The following is an 18163-nucleotide window of genomic DNA, read 5'->3' on the forward strand; positions in this document are numbered from 1 at the left end:
CCGGTGTAGGTATCCGTTCTGCTGTTATAGAGGCGAGGCGAACCTGAGAAATACGAGATCCAGAAACGAGTTGCGCGGCACGAGAGAGAGAGAGAGAGAGAGAAACAGAGAGAAAGAGGGAGTGAAAGAGAGAAGGGCGAAGGTCTGGGAAGACGAACGAGTGAGACGGAAAGCGGGAACGCCGTCCGCCCGCATAAATCGTCGCGGGCGGATTCCGGGCAGCCGAACGCAGCTCAAGCCGCCATTGTCCGCGCCTTTTTGCACCGCTCTACTCTTTACATACGCTTTAAATATCACCGCTCGCGACTGCTTTCAGGTTCGCAAGGTGTACCCACTCTTCCTCACTCAAGCGACGATACTTCGTTTCGCCAGCTTTTTTGTCCCGAAATTCAAAGCAGTTCTAGGCCCCGAATTACGGTTCCCATGATCAGGTACCGCCTAGCCTTCTTCGGGATGATAGGCGGACCGAAGTCCTAAGCCCTCAGCAGAACGCAAACTTTGTAATTAGGAACCCAGGTTCGCATTACATCGTACGGCGGTCACAAAAATAAAAAATTCCACCCTGACGTGAGCGTTGAGTGAATTCAAGCTGATTGCGGGATGTCTGCAGGCGTTCAGAGCGAATTATTATTCCGTTTGTGAGACGAAAACGGATCGTTGGAAGTCGTTAGCTTCACTTCATTTCTACATGCAATTTCAGTTCATTCGATTCAACTAATTGAAATTGTTAATTAAAATTCAAATAATAAAATATGGAGCTTCTGATAGTGTATTTCATCCATTGGGCCTTTCTTCACTTTGATTAAAATTGATTACAGTAGTACTTTAATGAGTGAGATGCCTTAGTAAACAAAAGCAGATGTGTATTTTGCCTGAAGTAATAATATTTATAGTCCTATTTTGAAGTTTCGTTGACAGGTTCTCACACATTTGGGTGTAAACCGATATATTATCACTTTAAAGCCATAGTAAAGTATAAAATGGAAAATATTGTAAAGCAAAAAAAGGATCAACGGATGGGACTCCACATCACAAAAAAACACCGTCAGAAGTTTCAGCAGAATCTGTAGTCCGGTTGCCTGATACGTTTCATGTAAGTCGACAGCAGCTCTGAAAATCAATATAAGATTCGAACCGCAGCGCGCTTTTGTAACCCACCCTGAAGGAAGTCGACAACAGGATTGAGCAAGTTTTCGCAGAATGAGATGTGCTCCGAAGGCCTGGAGGTTGGAAAATCGGTTCGTGGTGTAGGACGAGGTTGTTGGAGCAGGTGATATTGGAGTTGGAGGCTGTTCGCGGTTAGCGCAGCAAGCGGAGAGCTGCGATACGAACAAATGCGTGTACCATGAGCAGGCTCTAATTGGTGCGACTACTGCACGAGGCTGGAGGAGGTATAAGCCAGGCAAACGGGTAATTATTTCACCGTGTCTCGGGCTGATTGTATTAGCGTCGTTTTATATTCCGAGATTATTTTAATTGTGTTACACCAGTCGTTTAATTTATTTATCGAATTCGAATAACCTGCGTCCGATGGGGAGGGATCGCGATCTAGATCTGGATCGGGATCTGCGGGATCAAAGCCTGTAAGCTTGGCGTCATGTTTACCTTTAGCATTTGCAAATCATCGCCTCTCGCGCAAACAGTCCCGATCATATCCGCGTCATGCGCTTTGCACGCTGATCGATGTGACGCTTGATCACGGAAATTATTGACGTACTCTGTAGCTACCTTCGTGGAAGTACGTCATTCCCGGTCTATTATATCGACGTGCATCGCCTATATACCAACTCCTCGATGTTCACCCGGCGGACTATACGGTGGCCATAAATCAGATGATGGTTCACCCGGCGGTTCTTGGGCGAAACAATACAAACCGTTCGACGTCGTGACGCCTCCTCGAGGGCTGAGGACGGCTCCCGAACCCTCCGCCTCCCCCGCTTCCTTCCAGCTACCGCTTTCACCAGACTTGCAAATTTCAATCCTCTCCAACGATCGTCGTGGCTGTTGCTGCTGGCTTGCATCGCGCTTCTTTACCGTGACGCTACGACCAAACGAAGACGACGACCACACCGCGCTCCGTATCATACCCCGCAACTTCACCATGCGCCAAAGATGCGCTCGAGATACCACCGCCACCATCGCTGCACCCTCCCCCTCCGACCAGTCCCAAAGAAATCCCGCTCCTCGTGTCACAGAGATTCGCGTAACTTCCAATGTTCCCAGAAATCGTTCCTTCGGCATCTTCAAATCTTTTCGCATTTTCACCTTCGGCTAGCTTTTGACACACCCTGCAAGCTCTCTTCGTACACATGTAGTGAAAATATGCTCGATCGACTCGCGTCACGACATCGATTCCGGGGCTGTAAGGAAATCTGCAGTAACGATCGAGAGCAAAAACGTGCGCAATTTCGCTACAAAATTTTTAGAAAAAAATTGTCAGAAGACGCGATTCTAGCGGTGCGGTTGCAAGCTCGCTGGTAAATTAGCATTTAAGGAAGTTAGGCGGTGGGTGGCGGTGGCGGATGGTTGGGTAGGAGGAATCGAGGCTCCGTATGATAATCCCAGCTGTGCAGAAGCTGCTCACGAGCCTTTCGCCTCTTTGCTTCTGCAGCCTTCTTCTTGCCATACTCTCTTGCGAACCCCTCTCCTGTTTATATCATTTTCGACGCGACTGTTTACTGCCAAATGCAAATCCTCGCGCTGGTGCCACCGCAGTGGAACACGCGCAGCATATTTCTCTGCCTCTGCAGCAATGCATATAAGTTTGAACATACCTATATGTGCGCATCCGCACCCCGCGCACGCTTTGGCATAATTCGGTCGATGGCATTAGGTACGTATTAACGGAAATTCGTACCCCGTTTGATCTCAAATTTCAAACTTTCAACCCTGACGTGTGAATTCAGCAGGGTTAAGCTCTGAAAAAAATCTAAAATTCAGAACTCAAAATCCGAGATCAATTCCTAAATTATTCAACGCACAAATAGAACTCCGTGGAGATTTAAGTCCCAGTATACGGGCGTGCATGTGCAGGTGAGATTCCACTTACCGACAAGATGGAACGAAGCCGAAGACATGGAGAGGTGGAGAGGGGGACCATTGAAACGGGTGCCGAGAGAGAAAGAGAGAGTGACTATTCGTACTTTATACTTACATCGGCGGTGGCGATGCTGAGTGCCGGGATCCACGAGATGCCCACTGTGATTTTTCTTGTTTTTATTTTTATTTTTCCCTCTTCTCTCGTCGGTGGAACTGGGGGATTCGCGAAGATAGACGCGTACCTGCATCTACACACGAAAGCCGCATCTGCGCGGAGATGTTGGTACGAAATCGTCGAACAAACTGAGCGCCTGTACGTATTACGCTCGGGGATCGATCCTTCTCTCGCAGCTGATTTTTCCGCCCTCTCTCACCCTCCCCAGTTAAACGTATCTATACCTGTATCTTTCGACCATCTGCAGCAGCGAATTCCTTCCTTGCTTTGTGCTGCGTTATTCCGTGATCCTTGTACGTGTATTAGAGGATTTTTTTTTTTTTGCTTTGTTCACTTTTATTCTCACTTAGTACTAGGTATCGAGCTCGCCTCCGATCATTGATTATTTCTGGTCCCGTATTATCTTGGCATTCTATCTCATCTCGTCTGTAGAGCTGTAAAAATCAGGGTCAGATCCGCGATTTAAATGCGAAAGAAATCCTCCTTTTGGACTTGGTGCGCAGATGCTCCGATCGGTCAGTGCGCGATATTGCGAATACTCGAATCCTGAACGATCGTTTTCAATCCTCTTGAGTCAGACTTTTTACTTTCATCTCCATCTTTGCCTCTTCCGCGATTATTCGAGGGAACAATTTCACGAGCAGGATATCACGCCACCTTCGTAATTACGTAAAGGTAGCAAAATCTACCTCGCAGCGATACGCGAGACCCCATAAATTGGTTGAATTGCCGAGGAATATGCTCCCGGAGAAACCGAGTGGCAATGTACGAATACTTCGCGGGTCTGTGCGCTTGTAACGAAATTGGGTTTACGGCGTGCTACACCGCCTTTAAATTAACACCGAAAGGTCGTTACGCGGAAGTGCAACTTGTACGTATTTCGAAAGTACAGTTAATGAGAAGCTGAGACCGGGCCCTCGATGCTTTCGGAAGTGAGTATAAACATTGGGGGCAAAATTCAGTCCAAGAGTAATGAAAAAGAATAAGCTAAAAAGAAAGAGAAACCAACCACCTCCCCTCTCTTCGGACGGGGGATGATTCTCAGGGAGAGACGAGGGCCGGGGCTGAGCTAGAAAGGTGGCTGCAGGGAGAACGCGGTAATAAGGTGGAACGACAAGACAATGGATGGCGACAATAAGACCGGGTGCTCGAGTCGAAAATAATACCTGAAGCCAGAGGCGAAACACTGGAAGAGGCTTAGACGCGGCTAAGGCAGGACTCTTAAATGGATGTAGGTAATCTCGACTAGGCTGTGAACGGGTCCCCCTTCGGAAGCGGAGGAGCATCTCGAGAGGGCCGAACGACAGGGTCCATTGTGTACCCGTTATAACGAGACATTCTTTGATCGAACGCGGGAATCCCTCGTCAAACCAGATTTCGTTCGATAGTCAACTCGCGAGGGTTAATTGACGGGTAATATGTGTAGGCATTTGTACTCTCCGGCTGCTGTTGCAGAGAGTAACGGAGCAGCGTGGTTCAATTTGCAGCCAACTGTTCAAGCATTCCAACTTTGTTGTGTTCTTCAACCATTTGCAGTCTGCACTTTCGAATATTTTTTCCCTGGGCCAAGATTCAATTATACCTACATGTTAGTTGTCATCGACTATTCACGCGACTGTAATCATAGCGGCAAGGACTTGATATTTTTGTTTCATTAGCCAAATGTTCTTCGTTGGTTTTTTGCTTGGTTTCCGTCGAGGAAAAAACCGGACCAAGGAGCTTCTGCATCACCCTAGAACGATTACCAGCGCGCCGACTTCTTTTTCCCTTTTCTTTGTCCCCCAAATTATCATTTGAATCGTGTTTTACACCGGTTTTTAATAACGCTGAACCGTAGGCGTGATCGGATTGTCGATCGACGTACACTTCCAGAAGGTCCGTGGCAATTGGAGTAAAAAGTAAAAACGTTAATCTCGGCTGCTGAAAGAGGGGAGAGGGAAAAGAGAGAGCAAGAGAGAGAGAAAGAAGCCGACGTCGCGTCGCCTTTGAGTATTCGTGCGTGCACTTAAACCCGTCCACGTATCACCTTAAATTCATGGCAGGTCACTTCCTAGAGGTCCGAGCAGCACACCTGACCGTACCTGCGGTTCGTCGGGAGACGAGGCCCGGCGTGCGTCGAGAGTCGGGGCCCATCGTCCTTAGAGGGAGCGAGAGTCGGGCCCCGCAGGAGTGACGGGAGCCTGAGGGAGCCAAGCTGCAGACGTATCGGTTCTTCATCGCATTCGCGGCATTGCTCGACGTGGGCTTAACCGGCTAATCATCATTCTTTAATTACAAGATTGTTTTTAGCCGCAAGTGTCGGGGCTGAAACGGCTATTCATATTTAGTCACGACAACGTCGAGGACGCGAGCCGCGCGGCGATCAACCGATTCGAACAAGATTGTGAACGGAAGATCAGAGCGGCGAAATGTGGCAAAACATCCGAGATACGTTTCAGCCGCCCCGTCCTTAAGGCCAATTAAAATCGCTAGAATTATGCAGATCCGATTTTTATACGCCAGCAATATATGTGCACACGCGTAAACTGAGCTCGGCTATATTCTATGTATAACCAGAATTTGTCAGCTCTTATTATACGCTGTGGAAACTCCGGCCCATCGGCGCTCCGATGATCTGAATATGGCGCGGCACACTTCCACCTTGTCGACAGAGGCCGACCGGCTCTGCGTGGTTTAAAACCCGATTAAGTCCATCCATTGGTCCGCCGCAAGGTTGTACCGAGCTGATCCTCACTGCCTGGGTCAAAAGTCGTGAGATATGGACCTTAAATGCCGGAAGATATGTTTGAACGAATCGGTTAATCGATTACCATAATCTTCTGGTCTCATTTCACGTCTCCGCAGCTGTGTATGCGTTACTACACACACCGGCTGTAGTAATTTTAGGAATTATTCATTCCGAGATCCGGTTGCGGCTATTCCGCAACAAGACCGGATCGGCCGCTCGTTGAAACGCGACAGATCTCAATCTGCATCGGCCTGACTTGACCCGCGAAGTTTAAGACGGTGCCGAAAAGTCGATTGAACGATTGTGGCGTTGATAAGCGGGGATTTTGTGTCGAGTCGTTACCGTACGGCGACGATGTGTGCAAGCCATGCAAATCCATGGGTGCGACCTGCGATGACGTTGAGAGTCGCATAAGAAAAGAGCTGGAGGAGCGAGCGAGCGAGTGAGTGAGTGAGTGACTGAGGAATTACAACGCCCACGAAGTTGTTATCCGGTGCAACAAGAGTCCCCGCGTCTCTTGGACTCGAGGTACCTACACCTGACGCGTCCTAAAGAGAGGGAAAGAGAGAGGAGAGAAGTGCGTGAAGAGCCTCTACAGGCGAGCGTTTCCCCGCGTCCAGGGACTGACGGGAGGTGCAGGAGTCAAGGAACTAGAAATGGATTCCGCTTGGCCGATAGAAATATGGTAAAATGCCGGAGGGACAGAGAGAGAGGGAGAGAACGCGCATTCAAATTTCCCGGGCTTCGCACGTGGATTGGGCGCTTAATAAGGTGCGAGCGATTCGCCGATACTCACGTTCAACCGCGATTCTCTCCGCAGCAGTTTATCGAGAATAACAATAATACCCGAAAGAGATTTCATCGCTTAGCGTATATTTTTTCGAAGATAGCATCGAACTGCGGGGCAATTTCTTGAATTGCAACCGAATTTGCGAGCAATTTGTCTCCGTTAGACCGAGCAGAGGGCGGAAGCGAGGAGAACCTGGAAGAGAAAGCGGATCTGGAAGAGTGTCGACGAAACAGGCACGGCGAGACCTGATCTCAGCCGAAGTGAATCGGTGGAGCGTACAGGGAGATGGAAAAACGCTTAAGTCTTGCAATTGTAATTTATTTAGTCAATAAATACTTGGCTCTATGCAGCCAGGGCGAGATACCCTCTCAAGGTAATCTTGTAATGAGTTGTAGCCGCCCGCAAAGCTATTGTCAGGATGTTGATTTAAACAGGATTTGGATGTCGTCATTATTCAAGCGGGAATACCTCTCTACTCTCTTCCAAAGGCAAGCCAGAGGCCCGAGTCTGAAAATAAGATATATTGCACGTACCTTTGTGCGCGCATGCATTAGGTGGACGCTGCGTGCGAAATGCCAAATTAGTTTCTTACTTTCGAATCGCGGGAGTGATGCAGGCCCATTTTCAGCCACCGCTCAATGGCCATGAAGTGAGTCCATCCGACTGGACACAGTCCGAACGAATGTAAAGGTGCATGCCGATCGATTTACATGGAACATTCTCTTCGACGGATGGGAAAAAGTCGGAAGAAACAAAACGACGAGTAATCGCCAGAGAATTAAGTCCGCAAGGCATGATCATGTCGTCTTTAAGGCGATCCCAATGTCGTCCTGCCGTCGACTGTCGGTGATCATAGAAGTGGAAATAACTCACGGCCTTGATCGGGCCTCGGGTGTCCCTCGTCGAGACACTGCAGCATCGGCTGCTCCAGTTTTTCATCCTACAATTGAACAAGTCGGCTGGCTCCAGGGTTCCAGGGTCATCGTTGCATCTCGCGTTGAATTTCTCCAAACGCCAGACTGCGTCGTGGGTACCGCGCGTTGTAATCTGCTCCCTAACTGTGCAGCGATTCTTAAGATTCTTAAAACGGTAGCTCTTTAGCTCCGGTCAAAGCTGCAATGGACATTCTAAACGAAGGCGTGCGGTTAGGGAAAATTATTCCTTTGAAGACGGGGACGCGAGAAGAATTTTTTTCGAGTTATCTCTTCTCTCCGTGAACGCGTGAAATTTATTTCAGCGTTAACAAATCATCGGCATATGTGTGAGAGTAACGCGCGTGCAGAGAAAATTTGTGAGAGACGGTGACCAGCGACAACCCCGCCATTTACCCTGATACGTGGGTATGTAGGTAAAGAGAGACTGTGAACGATGGTCATCTCGCTCTATCAGTTTCGGTTAGAGCCTTTAAGGTATTTTCGGGAGTCTGCATGATGCGCGGGGCGGAGGAATTCGTGCGTCAAGTCGTTTGTTGTCGGTGATCCCGAGGTACTCGTGGCGTAGGTGGACAAGGTACAACACTGTTTATATTTCGAATACCACGCAGGCCTCCGTCTCACCGTCAAATCATTCATCACGAAATTACATCTGCCAGCAGTAATGCCCAAGCCAATTTGCCTATTAATTGATTTTAAGTGGGGTCATCGCGTTAGTTTCTTCCTCGTTTTGTCTCACCCATTGTTCTCGTTTCTATCACTGAGTATCCGTATGTACGTTTACTTTCTTTTTCTTAAATACAACGATTTTTTAGTTTTTTCTCTCCTTTCCATTTTCTTTTTTCACGTCAAGTCAGGGGGTCAACGCATCGGCTGTTGGCCATCAATCACTAGGCGATGATGGCTGCCCATGGCGATCGAGCAATGAACTCCTAGTGAACATCGAGTCCTTTTACACCGCGTTGGTATCGGTGAAAATATTTTCAAAAGCGTTTTTGTTTTCTCCTTGATCTAGGTCACAAAAACGAAAAAAATTCATCGTTCGATACAAAGTCTGCGTCAGGGAAAACGACTTCACAGCGATAAAAAGCACGTGTACATTCCTGGAGGATGGGGCATGAAACGTATAATAAAGTGCGGGCCCATCCCGGGCAATCAAAAGACCCGAAAAGCGTGGGGTGGAAGAATATGAGGCCAGGGCGCTGCAGAATTGCCATGGGTCTTTTGTCCTCGTACCGAAGAAGAGACATCCGTCGTACCGGCTGACGTACAACAAAGGCAGAACGGTCAGCCATATGAGTTTGGACACCCAGGTCTCGGAATTTCAGTGTCTCAATTACACCCAATTCCCATGTAGGACCGACGCCGTAAAACTTGGTGATTTGTTGGCATTTCCATGAGGTCATTGGTCCGCGGATCGCAACTGGACCAATCGATCGAACGTGTCGGGTAACTACGCAGAGGCAGTGGGAAAGACGCGGACGGGCACGCACATCGTGAGCTGCCGGCGTAAAAAGTTAGGATGAGCTCTACTGCGCTGAGAATATAATTAATGGAGAGGGTGGCTGCGCGTGTACAGTGAGGCTGAGAAGGCCTTGGTTCTTGCGTTAATAAGCCGCAAAAGGTCCCCGCCATTGGGTCCGAGGTCTTGCGGCGCGGCGCCCTGAGCGTCATGAACGCCCTGAACACGAGGGCCGGTCTCAAGTCTCGAGCATGCCAACAAAAAGCCTAATTATGCACACCGGAGACTCCATTTATCCCCGCTCACCATCACCACCACTCTGTCAACAAGTGGCAATGGACGAAAATGCAAGATCACTTTATATACATCCATGCACTCGGTGTCGCATTAACATCGTTCTGTCCCCCTTGCTTCGCTGATTCCTAAAGCATTACATACCAGACACTCACGTCATCCTTAAACCAACTATTATCTTTCACTTTTGATTCTGAAACAGAGTATACATAGTTTCATTCTGAAAGTTTTTCTCTGTCGTCGGTATTTTCAATATTTTTGAAATGTAGAGGTAGGAAATTACAAGCGAAAAATTGCTGCGAGTCATATTATTTGCCCAGTCGAGTCCTTAAACAGTTTCAAAGAAAAAAAAGAAAAAACACAGACTCGAGGATCTTCAGTCCAGCACGAACAGTTGGTGGAAAGAAGTGCCTCTTGTCTTTCCTGAGGCCACCCTGTGAATGTGAGGATGCGTGTACCTATACACGTGCTTCAACTTCTTCGGCTGAACGAATGAGATACTACTTGGAATTAAAACGATTGCGAGCGTGTTTAACGGTGCAAAAAGTGGAACGTTAAAACGGAGATGAGAACGGTTATGTTCAAGCAAGCGCTAGGTCTTGGCTAGAGGGTCGCGCAGCAGGGTCTATTACTGGAGATAAAAATGGTTGGAAAGAACGGTCAAGTCCTGGCAATGTAAGAAGTCGAGGATATAAATAGCCTTGTATCGTAACTTGGGACGGAAAGATATGCGCAAAAATTTCACTGACCGAGTGCGCAGAGCGCGTAGTTGGCTCTGATAGATTTTCCGTGGCCAAATGTGCCATGGACTCCACTGTGGAGCGTGACGCCGATTCCTGCAGGGTATAAACATCAGTAGCTACTGTTAGAACGGTGCTAAAAATCTCCAATGGATGTTCGTATAAATCCAGTTCTCACCTATGTGACGTACTCCTCCTTTATCACCCCGACCTTGTCTCCCGTCATTCCTGCAGCGAGCGCGGAGTACATATTTGTAAACAATGTCCTCAATCAACCCTGGTACCCCGCTGCCCGAGGCAGGGGCGAACCATTCCGCCCAACCGCTACGAACAAATAGATAAATGCTCTCTTATGCGCCAGTCATCGGTCGAACAATATACCCAGGAGAGCCAATGCCCTTCGATCACCGATTCGAACCATGAAAGCCGGTCATTGCGGTGAAACGCCGAAGAGAACCAGCTGTGGAAGAGTGGTGACAAGGCGATGACGGAAAAGTCACGACTGTCAACGTGCTCATCATCTTCTTTTCGTTTCAGGTGGCGCTCTGCGATTTTTCCTAGCAAGTGAGGAGCCTCATGTGTCAATCGAAGCCGGTACCGGACTCCTGCGAACCCAACTGCCATTGGACCGGGAAACTCGGTCGACGTACATGCTGAGCATAGCGGCATGCAGCGAAGTACTCGTAGGATACTGTCAAGTGAGTACGCCACCGTTCGTTTGCAAATCTGGCAAAAAGTTGTCTGTGGAGGTTGAGGAGAATCAGGAAGAAAAAACTTTATTCGGCAAACAAAGCTGAAAGCCTTGCCTCACGCCGCGTTAATTACTGACTGGCTGGTTCCGTTGAGGCCAACCAAACAATGCCTGTACGCCACTGTCAATGTTAGCCAATATCAATTTACCGCTCAAACCGGACTTGGTTTACCCGCATACTCCGCGCACTCCATCGGGCGTCAACATTACAGCTGCTTACGTGTCCAAAAGAGTTGCACGTAATATTTTCCGAGCTCATAAGCATGTGTCAACGGTAATGCAAGCGTTGTTTGGTCAGTCCCACCCGTTCCGTGAACCAATTGACTCGGTGAGACGGTCGCTCCTCGGAGCATGAGACCGAAGCCTGACCCATTGTCTCGTGTGCAGGTCGAGATTGAGGTTAAGGACGTGAACGACAACCCGCCATCCTTTCCGACGGCCTCGGTGCGCATATCGGTGCCCGAGTCTCACCCTCTTCACACGCCGCTCTACGTGGCGCACGCCACTGACCCGGACATCACGCCACCGGCACCGCTCCGCTATCTCCTTACGCAGAACAGCAACGAGCTCTTCGGGATCGACGCGAGGCTCGGCGAGCTCTACCTTGTGAGGAGGCTCGACTACGAAACCCAGCAGAGGCATAGCCTGCTGATAAGCGCCGTGGACGGCGCGGGTCTCTTCGCGAATTTCAGCCTCAGCGTCGAGGTTCAGGATGTGAATGACAACCCCCCGGTGTTCGAGAGAAACGAGTACCACGTGGACGTTCCTGAGGGCGCCAGACTCGACTCACAGGTGAGAAAAATCTTCATTACACGCCCGTCGCGCTCTCTCGGGCTTCAACTCGATCTCTGCACTCCCAGAGCTACTCGAGGAAGTTATTTCGCGTACATCTTGCGCGCATGTAACAACCTGCGTCTCACCTTGCTAAAAGTGAACCTTGACCTGTACGTGTATAACTGGCACCTCGGGCGGCCTCGAGGGGAACCGAACAACATTTAATCTTACCGACGTTAACCTGGAAATTGGAAAAGTAATTAATTCTAAACGCGCCTGATTACAACGCTTTCAAGTGTGTAATATCCCTATTAATTTCTCTCTCCTTCGGACCGCTGAAGTTTTGACTCTCCCCGTACCAACACGTCCAGTCCCACAAAAAACCTATCCCCTCGTTTCTCCGTGATCAAGATGAATTCGATGGACATTCTACCAGCTAGGTTGAACCTCTCGTTCCCTCTTACCTCTTCCCATCTTCCAACTATACAATCTTCGTAGGGTCTTCAAATATCTTGAAATATTTCTTCCTTTCTCACCATGCATTGTTTGCTTCATGCTCTTCGCCGAGTTCTACAACTGTAACAAGGTTGCATCTCGAGCATTCGACCAGTATCAACTCTTTCTACAGCTTATATCATTTTTCCTCGTGTCTTTCGAACAAGCATGATACAGTGAGACTTGAGTTCAAACCTACTCGTTGTTCTCCGACGAAGGGGAATTATTATTAAGCGAGTCGAGGTGAATACGTGTATCCGGAGATGACCGACTGCTTTGGTCGAGTTGCCGGTATCAAGATTCCGGACAATATCTTGGCTCCTGAGGAGGGGAGATCAGGATAACATGGCTGCCGTATAACCGTAACCCTTCACCCGCCTCGAACTAATAGCATACAGTTAGACACATTACTGGTGGCTCCCATGTTAGGCACTGTTCTAATGATCGTTCATCCAGTACTCTCTGCCCTCCATCTATGCTCTCCCTCAGACTTCCTTTCCCTCTCTTCATCCATCATTCTCAACCCGGCCTCACTTTGCTCAATCCCCTAGTCCCTGCGACCAAGGATCCTAAGTCTCAGTCCGAACTCTGCGCAGACTGACTGACTGACTGACTGACTGCCTGGCAGCCTGCCTGCCTACCAGAGTTTTTGGCCTTTGTTTTTCCCCGTTTTGTACTTTTTTCTCCTTTTTATTCTTCTCTCTCACTCAGACTAGAAAGTTTGATGGGCCGGATGGATGGGTTTGTGTTTACGGACCGCGTATGGTGTGATTTAATTAATACACGGACAGACAGAAGGACGGGGTGCACACCGTCTCTCTTCCTTCATCTTGCTCTCTTTTTCACGCCTCTCTTCCTCAGACTCTTTCCTTCTCCTCGTCCCATTTCACTGTGTCGAACTACTAACACGGCAGCTCGAGAATGTTTTCGGGACGGAATGGAGAACAGCAACTCCGGATTGTTTAGATTGTTTGGACAAGCTGATATAATGCCCAAGCGGTGCAGATGATCTCCCGCAGCAGCCAACGCAACTTAGCTCACTGGTCTCAGATATTTTTCCTCAGGTTTTAACTTGCTCAGCCGTGTCAAGGGAGGCGAGAAAAAAGACGAACTCGAGGTAACGCATACCTCAAATGTCTCGCCTCGGCAGTACCCGTGATTCCAAATTCCGTTCTCTTCGTTTGTACTTTCTTCTCTTTCTCACCTCCACCGATGGTCATCCCCTAATTTACACCCCGAAGATTGCTTATAACGGTCATCGAATTCATGTGCTCCACAGATACTGCAAGTTACGGCTGTTGATCTGGACACTGGTAACAACGCGCGTCTCAGTTATCGACTTCAGGGATCGCCTTCGTTTCGCATCAGTCCGAACACAGGGTGGATTTACCTCGCCCAATCTCTCGATCGAGAGACAGTAGATCGTTACGCCCTGACGGTTCTAGCGACCGACAACGGATCGCCAGCTGCAACGGCGAACGCTTCCGTGCTGGTCACCGTCCTCGACGACAACGACAACGAGCCTCGGTTCAAGAGGGAGTCGTACAGCTTTGAACTCCTCGAAAACTTGCCAGCCGGCACCCTAGTTGGTAAAGTTTTTGCCTCCGATCCAGATCTTGGGAAGAATGCTCTCCTTCGGTACGCCATCATCCAACCGAACAGCAGCTTCGTCGTCGATCCTGAAACCGGTGAGTTGCTTGATACTTTTTTTTCAACCTAGGGAATCAAAACGGGGTCAGAGAACAAGCAGATCTGCCAAAAATATACATACGTGCGATTTCCGCGAATTGTTTTTCATCCGCACCTCTGAGGGTGGAACGAGACGCGCGTGGTTCCGGGAACGACGAAAGCGGACGGAGCTGCGGTCGAGAAGAGGTGAGGATAGCAAACTCGATTCGAAAAGTCATTGAAAACGATACACCGAATTGGTGTTTAGCGCTAAGCGCAACGAATTCACCGCTGAGTTTATTCAAACGTCGCGAGCCGTCATCGTTGAGTGTTTACGAACAGGGGTCTCGACGAAATGAGCCTGGACCACACGTAGTCGCGCAAGCCTCGGGTTCTCCGTCCCGCTTCTTTTCTCCTCCCCCGGCGTTGTAGAGACGTTTCGATTCCTGTCTCATCATAACATTTAACAATAGTGTTGCCTCCTCTGATCACCGTGGATTGTCGAGGCTCAGCTGGTCCAGCTGCCAGTCAATGAATCGGAAGAGTTACACTGTGGCCAGTGTGTGGTCAGTGCGGTCAATGCGGTCAGTGATTCCTCATCTCCTTCGGCTTCACCGCGCGGATATAAACCCGACCAGCTCGGGGCCTCGCGACCAAGACTCGACGTGAACGGTCCCACACAGACACGCGTGTCTGACCGTGTGTGGGGGAGCCTGGGCCCAGTCTCTCAAGAGGAATCGTACTCCGAGGAAAGATACGAATGCACTCGCTCGCGCGCCTTTGGTGTCTCTCTTTCTCTCTTGGCATACCTTTTCTTCAGCTTCTCACTCTCTCTCACTCTCTCTCACTCTCTCTTCCTCGCGGCAACGCTTGCTGACCTCAGTGGTTCTCAATCACACCCCCATCACCCTCTCTGGAGGATCCGTGAAATCGAAACATCTTAGCGGTACCGAATGGTCACCAAATCACGCTGTGGAGTGAACGTGGACAATGAAATTCGGTATTTTTCGATGGTACAGACGGTCGTCTTAAATTTTAATTCAGAAAGGTGACGATTGTTACTTTGATTGCGCTGTCTCAAAAATTGCTCCAACGGCAGTTTTTACTCTGCATTCAGGACCAATTTTCTCAAAAAAGTAGCGTGATGTGAGTTTACAACAACAAATCATGTTCGAAATCATTCGCAACAGTGTTGTTTGGAATGAATCATATTCTTGTCAAAAGGTGGTCGATTGGCACTGCAGTACCTAGAGCGAATTCCCGGTAATCAAAGATGCGGATGATTTGCAAGAGATACGATTACCGGCGGTTCCGCGGTTCCATTTCCTCAGCTCGACTTCCCAGACTCGTTTCTTCTCTTTTTCCAAGGGGACCAGAGGGAGGGGGCGAGTCGACGCTCTGACCGGGTTGCTGGCTGTGTACACAAACACTCTCGTATTGTATGCCAATCAAAGAAGCGGGCAAGTTGAAGGGCCTTTGGACCCGGAGGGATGCTGAATCGCGCTGCGCGAGTCGGGACGGAAGACGCGTGTGTCGGTTGGTGTTTGGGCCGCGTAATTATAAGGAGGAGAAAGTGGAAATGCCCTTTTGAGGATGCCCGCTTACAGCATATCCCGCGTGTGTGAGCGCGTATTCTGTGCTCGGTGTAATGCGCATTATGTGCCCCGTAACGGTGCGTTACACATTTTGAAAATGTGAAGTAGTTGGTAATTGGGAACGTGCCGCGTAAGCCGTCGGGAGTCCGCGGCCACTGCACCGTAGTTTTACTATCGCCTGCACTTGAGGCGGTTTTCTATTATGTTGGCAATTGTTGCGACATTACCAGCTATAGGCCGGCTATGAACAATAACCTCATATAAAACACATTCCTTTGTGTAATAACCCACTAGACGTAAATTACGCGTGTCGACAGTTAATAGCTGTTTAGGAAATTAATTATTCACCGTATAGAGAAATCGAGATTGATCTTAACTACTTTCTGGCTACCTTAAGCTACAGCCTGGCGCGGCGGGAAAAAAACTCACCACGGACGCGTACGCTCTTACACAATATTACCTTCGCCTCATTTTTCGCTGAACGTAAAAAATTATGTGTACAGCAGAGTTGATCACGATGCTCGATTTACGAGTTCCGATCGATTTCACCAGAATCTCTCTGATCTGTGATTGAAAAAATCGTGACACCAGCAGGTATTTCTTATTCGGTTCGTCGATATTATTTTTCTCTAACGCGAATCGAAGCGAGATAACATCAACATCGTGTTTTGTTGGACCTAAAATACCGCGTGTACTTATAATTGTATTCTATTGTACGAAAGTTCCACTGTCTCGAAAAACATTAAACCGTCTAACAATGTCGAGCCGTTATTTCAATCACCGAGATACAAGGCGGAAAGAATATACTGATTGCGATAAATTTGGCATGCTTAAATTTCGCGTAGCTCCAGCGCAGAGCGATAGTGATTTTTTCGCCTCCGGCATTTTTTTTTTTTTCAATTTCTGATACGTGGTCCTTGGAAGGTTAATTGAAACTGATCTCTTATCTTGATGATACAATCGATGTGGTTGAATGAAACCGTAGACAAAAACGATCGAGGAGCATTGCACAGAAATACGTCGTTACCATCGGTGTCCCAAAAATATTCGCGAAGACTTCGCATCGCTGGGAATCGCGCTGAATGAATAATGGTTATAAAAAGAAATTGTGAAATACTCGGGGAATTTTCTGAGGCTAATTAATGGCGTGGACAGAATTGCAAATGGCAAAATAGAGGATGATGAGCACACGTCTTTGTTGGCGTATAACAATGTCGACATGATCCGTATTCTACAGGTATACCCGGCGATAAAATATACGTGTATAATGAGAAGCGTTAAACAGAAAGACCGAAACACCACGCGACGTGACGTTATTCATTGCACACCTGAATCGATAGAACCGGACCCCCTGGAATTGGATAGATTGCAAATTGAATTAACATGTGTCTGCAGTTTTGTCGGATTAATCACAATGGAAACTCAAAATTTTGTTTATTCTTTGTACGAATAATAAAACAATATATATAAGCGGAATATTTAGCACGAAGTTAACCATTCCGTGAATTTTGATAACTGACATACGAAGTCTCGTGTACTCTGCAAGACTTGATTATTAGAGTTATTGTTCGAACCTGATCAATTGGTATATCAGGTACACGAATTACAACTTCGAAGCGATGACGATAAAATGACATCCTCTAGCATCATGCTAATAGAAAAATAGGAAACTGCTGAAATAAATCGTTTCTCAATTGTGCGGATTGGCTTCGCTGTTCACAAATGAGCTTCATCTGGGAAACTTTGTTTTAAAATACCCCTACGTAATGCGCTGTGGCCACGTGAAATACTAATTATCTATCGGATGGTCTCGGCTGTTGACGCGTAGTTTTGTCACTCACTAAAATTCGTCTTCTCCGTGGCTGTCCCCGCGGTCCATAAACAACAAGTACACAGGATTATAGGTGGGTACGAATATAGAAGAGGGCCTACGCTCTCCGGAATGCGAAGTAGTTGTCCCCGCATCCACGAAAGCACTTCTCCGGTTGCCGTAAAAAGTAACCTCCTCCTGCGGCGGGTGCCTGATCCTGAGCCGAACAGAGCCGAGTCGAGCCGCGTTGCGTGCACGGAGGTGGAAGGTATATACATATCTGCATAAAAATTTCAATTTGTCCAATCCACGGTGTGGCCAACCGGAGCCGCTCTTTTCGGAGGAGATATTCAATACCGGGGCTCTCGGGTTACGTAACGGAACGCGAAGTAACGCGACTTAACAAGTGTAAGCGACCGCGGTATAAAAAGTGGCAAAAATACGAGCCGGGAGGAAAGACGCAAAACTAACACGGTGACAATGGCGGCGAAGCTAGACAACTCGAGCCGGGGCTCACCGTGTTAAATTCAGCCGGCCAACCTTCAATGCGATATTATTGGTCGGTTGGGAATTTTAAAAGCATTCCATTGCTGCGCTTTGGATGCACGAGGCGCCTCGGCTGCACGTGCGGTGAATCCTCTGCCACCTCATACATTTCAATCGTTCGACGCGAGCTTTCCGGCATCCGTCGACTACGCACGCTGTCCCTCGCCTCAACCTCGGTCACGCTCACCTCCGCTCCTTCAAAATCCTCTCCTTGTGCTTACGGTACTGCACTTACCATATTCCTCGACTCGAATTTCACACCTCGATTCCCGCCTCCCAAATCCGCCTCACATTACCAATTTTCAATCTTTTCACTCTCTCAAAGAGGATCGGTTAGGACATATCTGCTTAAAATTGACCATTC

General features: G+C 48.4%; 1 protein-coding gene across 1 annotated transcript in view; it reads left to right on the forward strand.

Annotated features, from left to right (window-relative positions):
* Positions 1-18163, forward strand: part of LOC124301651 (protein dachsous) — a 236128-nt gene that overhangs the window by 191376 nt on the left and 26589 nt on the right. The window contains exons 4-6 of the mRNA XM_046756993.1: positions 10698-10858; positions 11299-11703; positions 13460-13868. Of these exons, the coding sequence (XP_046612949.1) occupies positions 10698-10858; positions 11299-11703; positions 13460-13868 (975 nt within the window). The remainder of the gene's footprint in view (positions 1-10697; positions 10859-11298; positions 11704-13459; positions 13869-18163) is intronic.

Source organism: Neodiprion virginianus, chromosome 3 (genome assembly GCF_021901495.1).
Source record: "Neodiprion virginianus isolate iyNeoVirg1 chromosome 3, iyNeoVirg1.1, whole genome shotgun sequence".
NCBI lineage: Eukaryota > Metazoa > Arthropoda > Insecta > Hymenoptera > Diprionidae > Neodiprion > Neodiprion virginianus.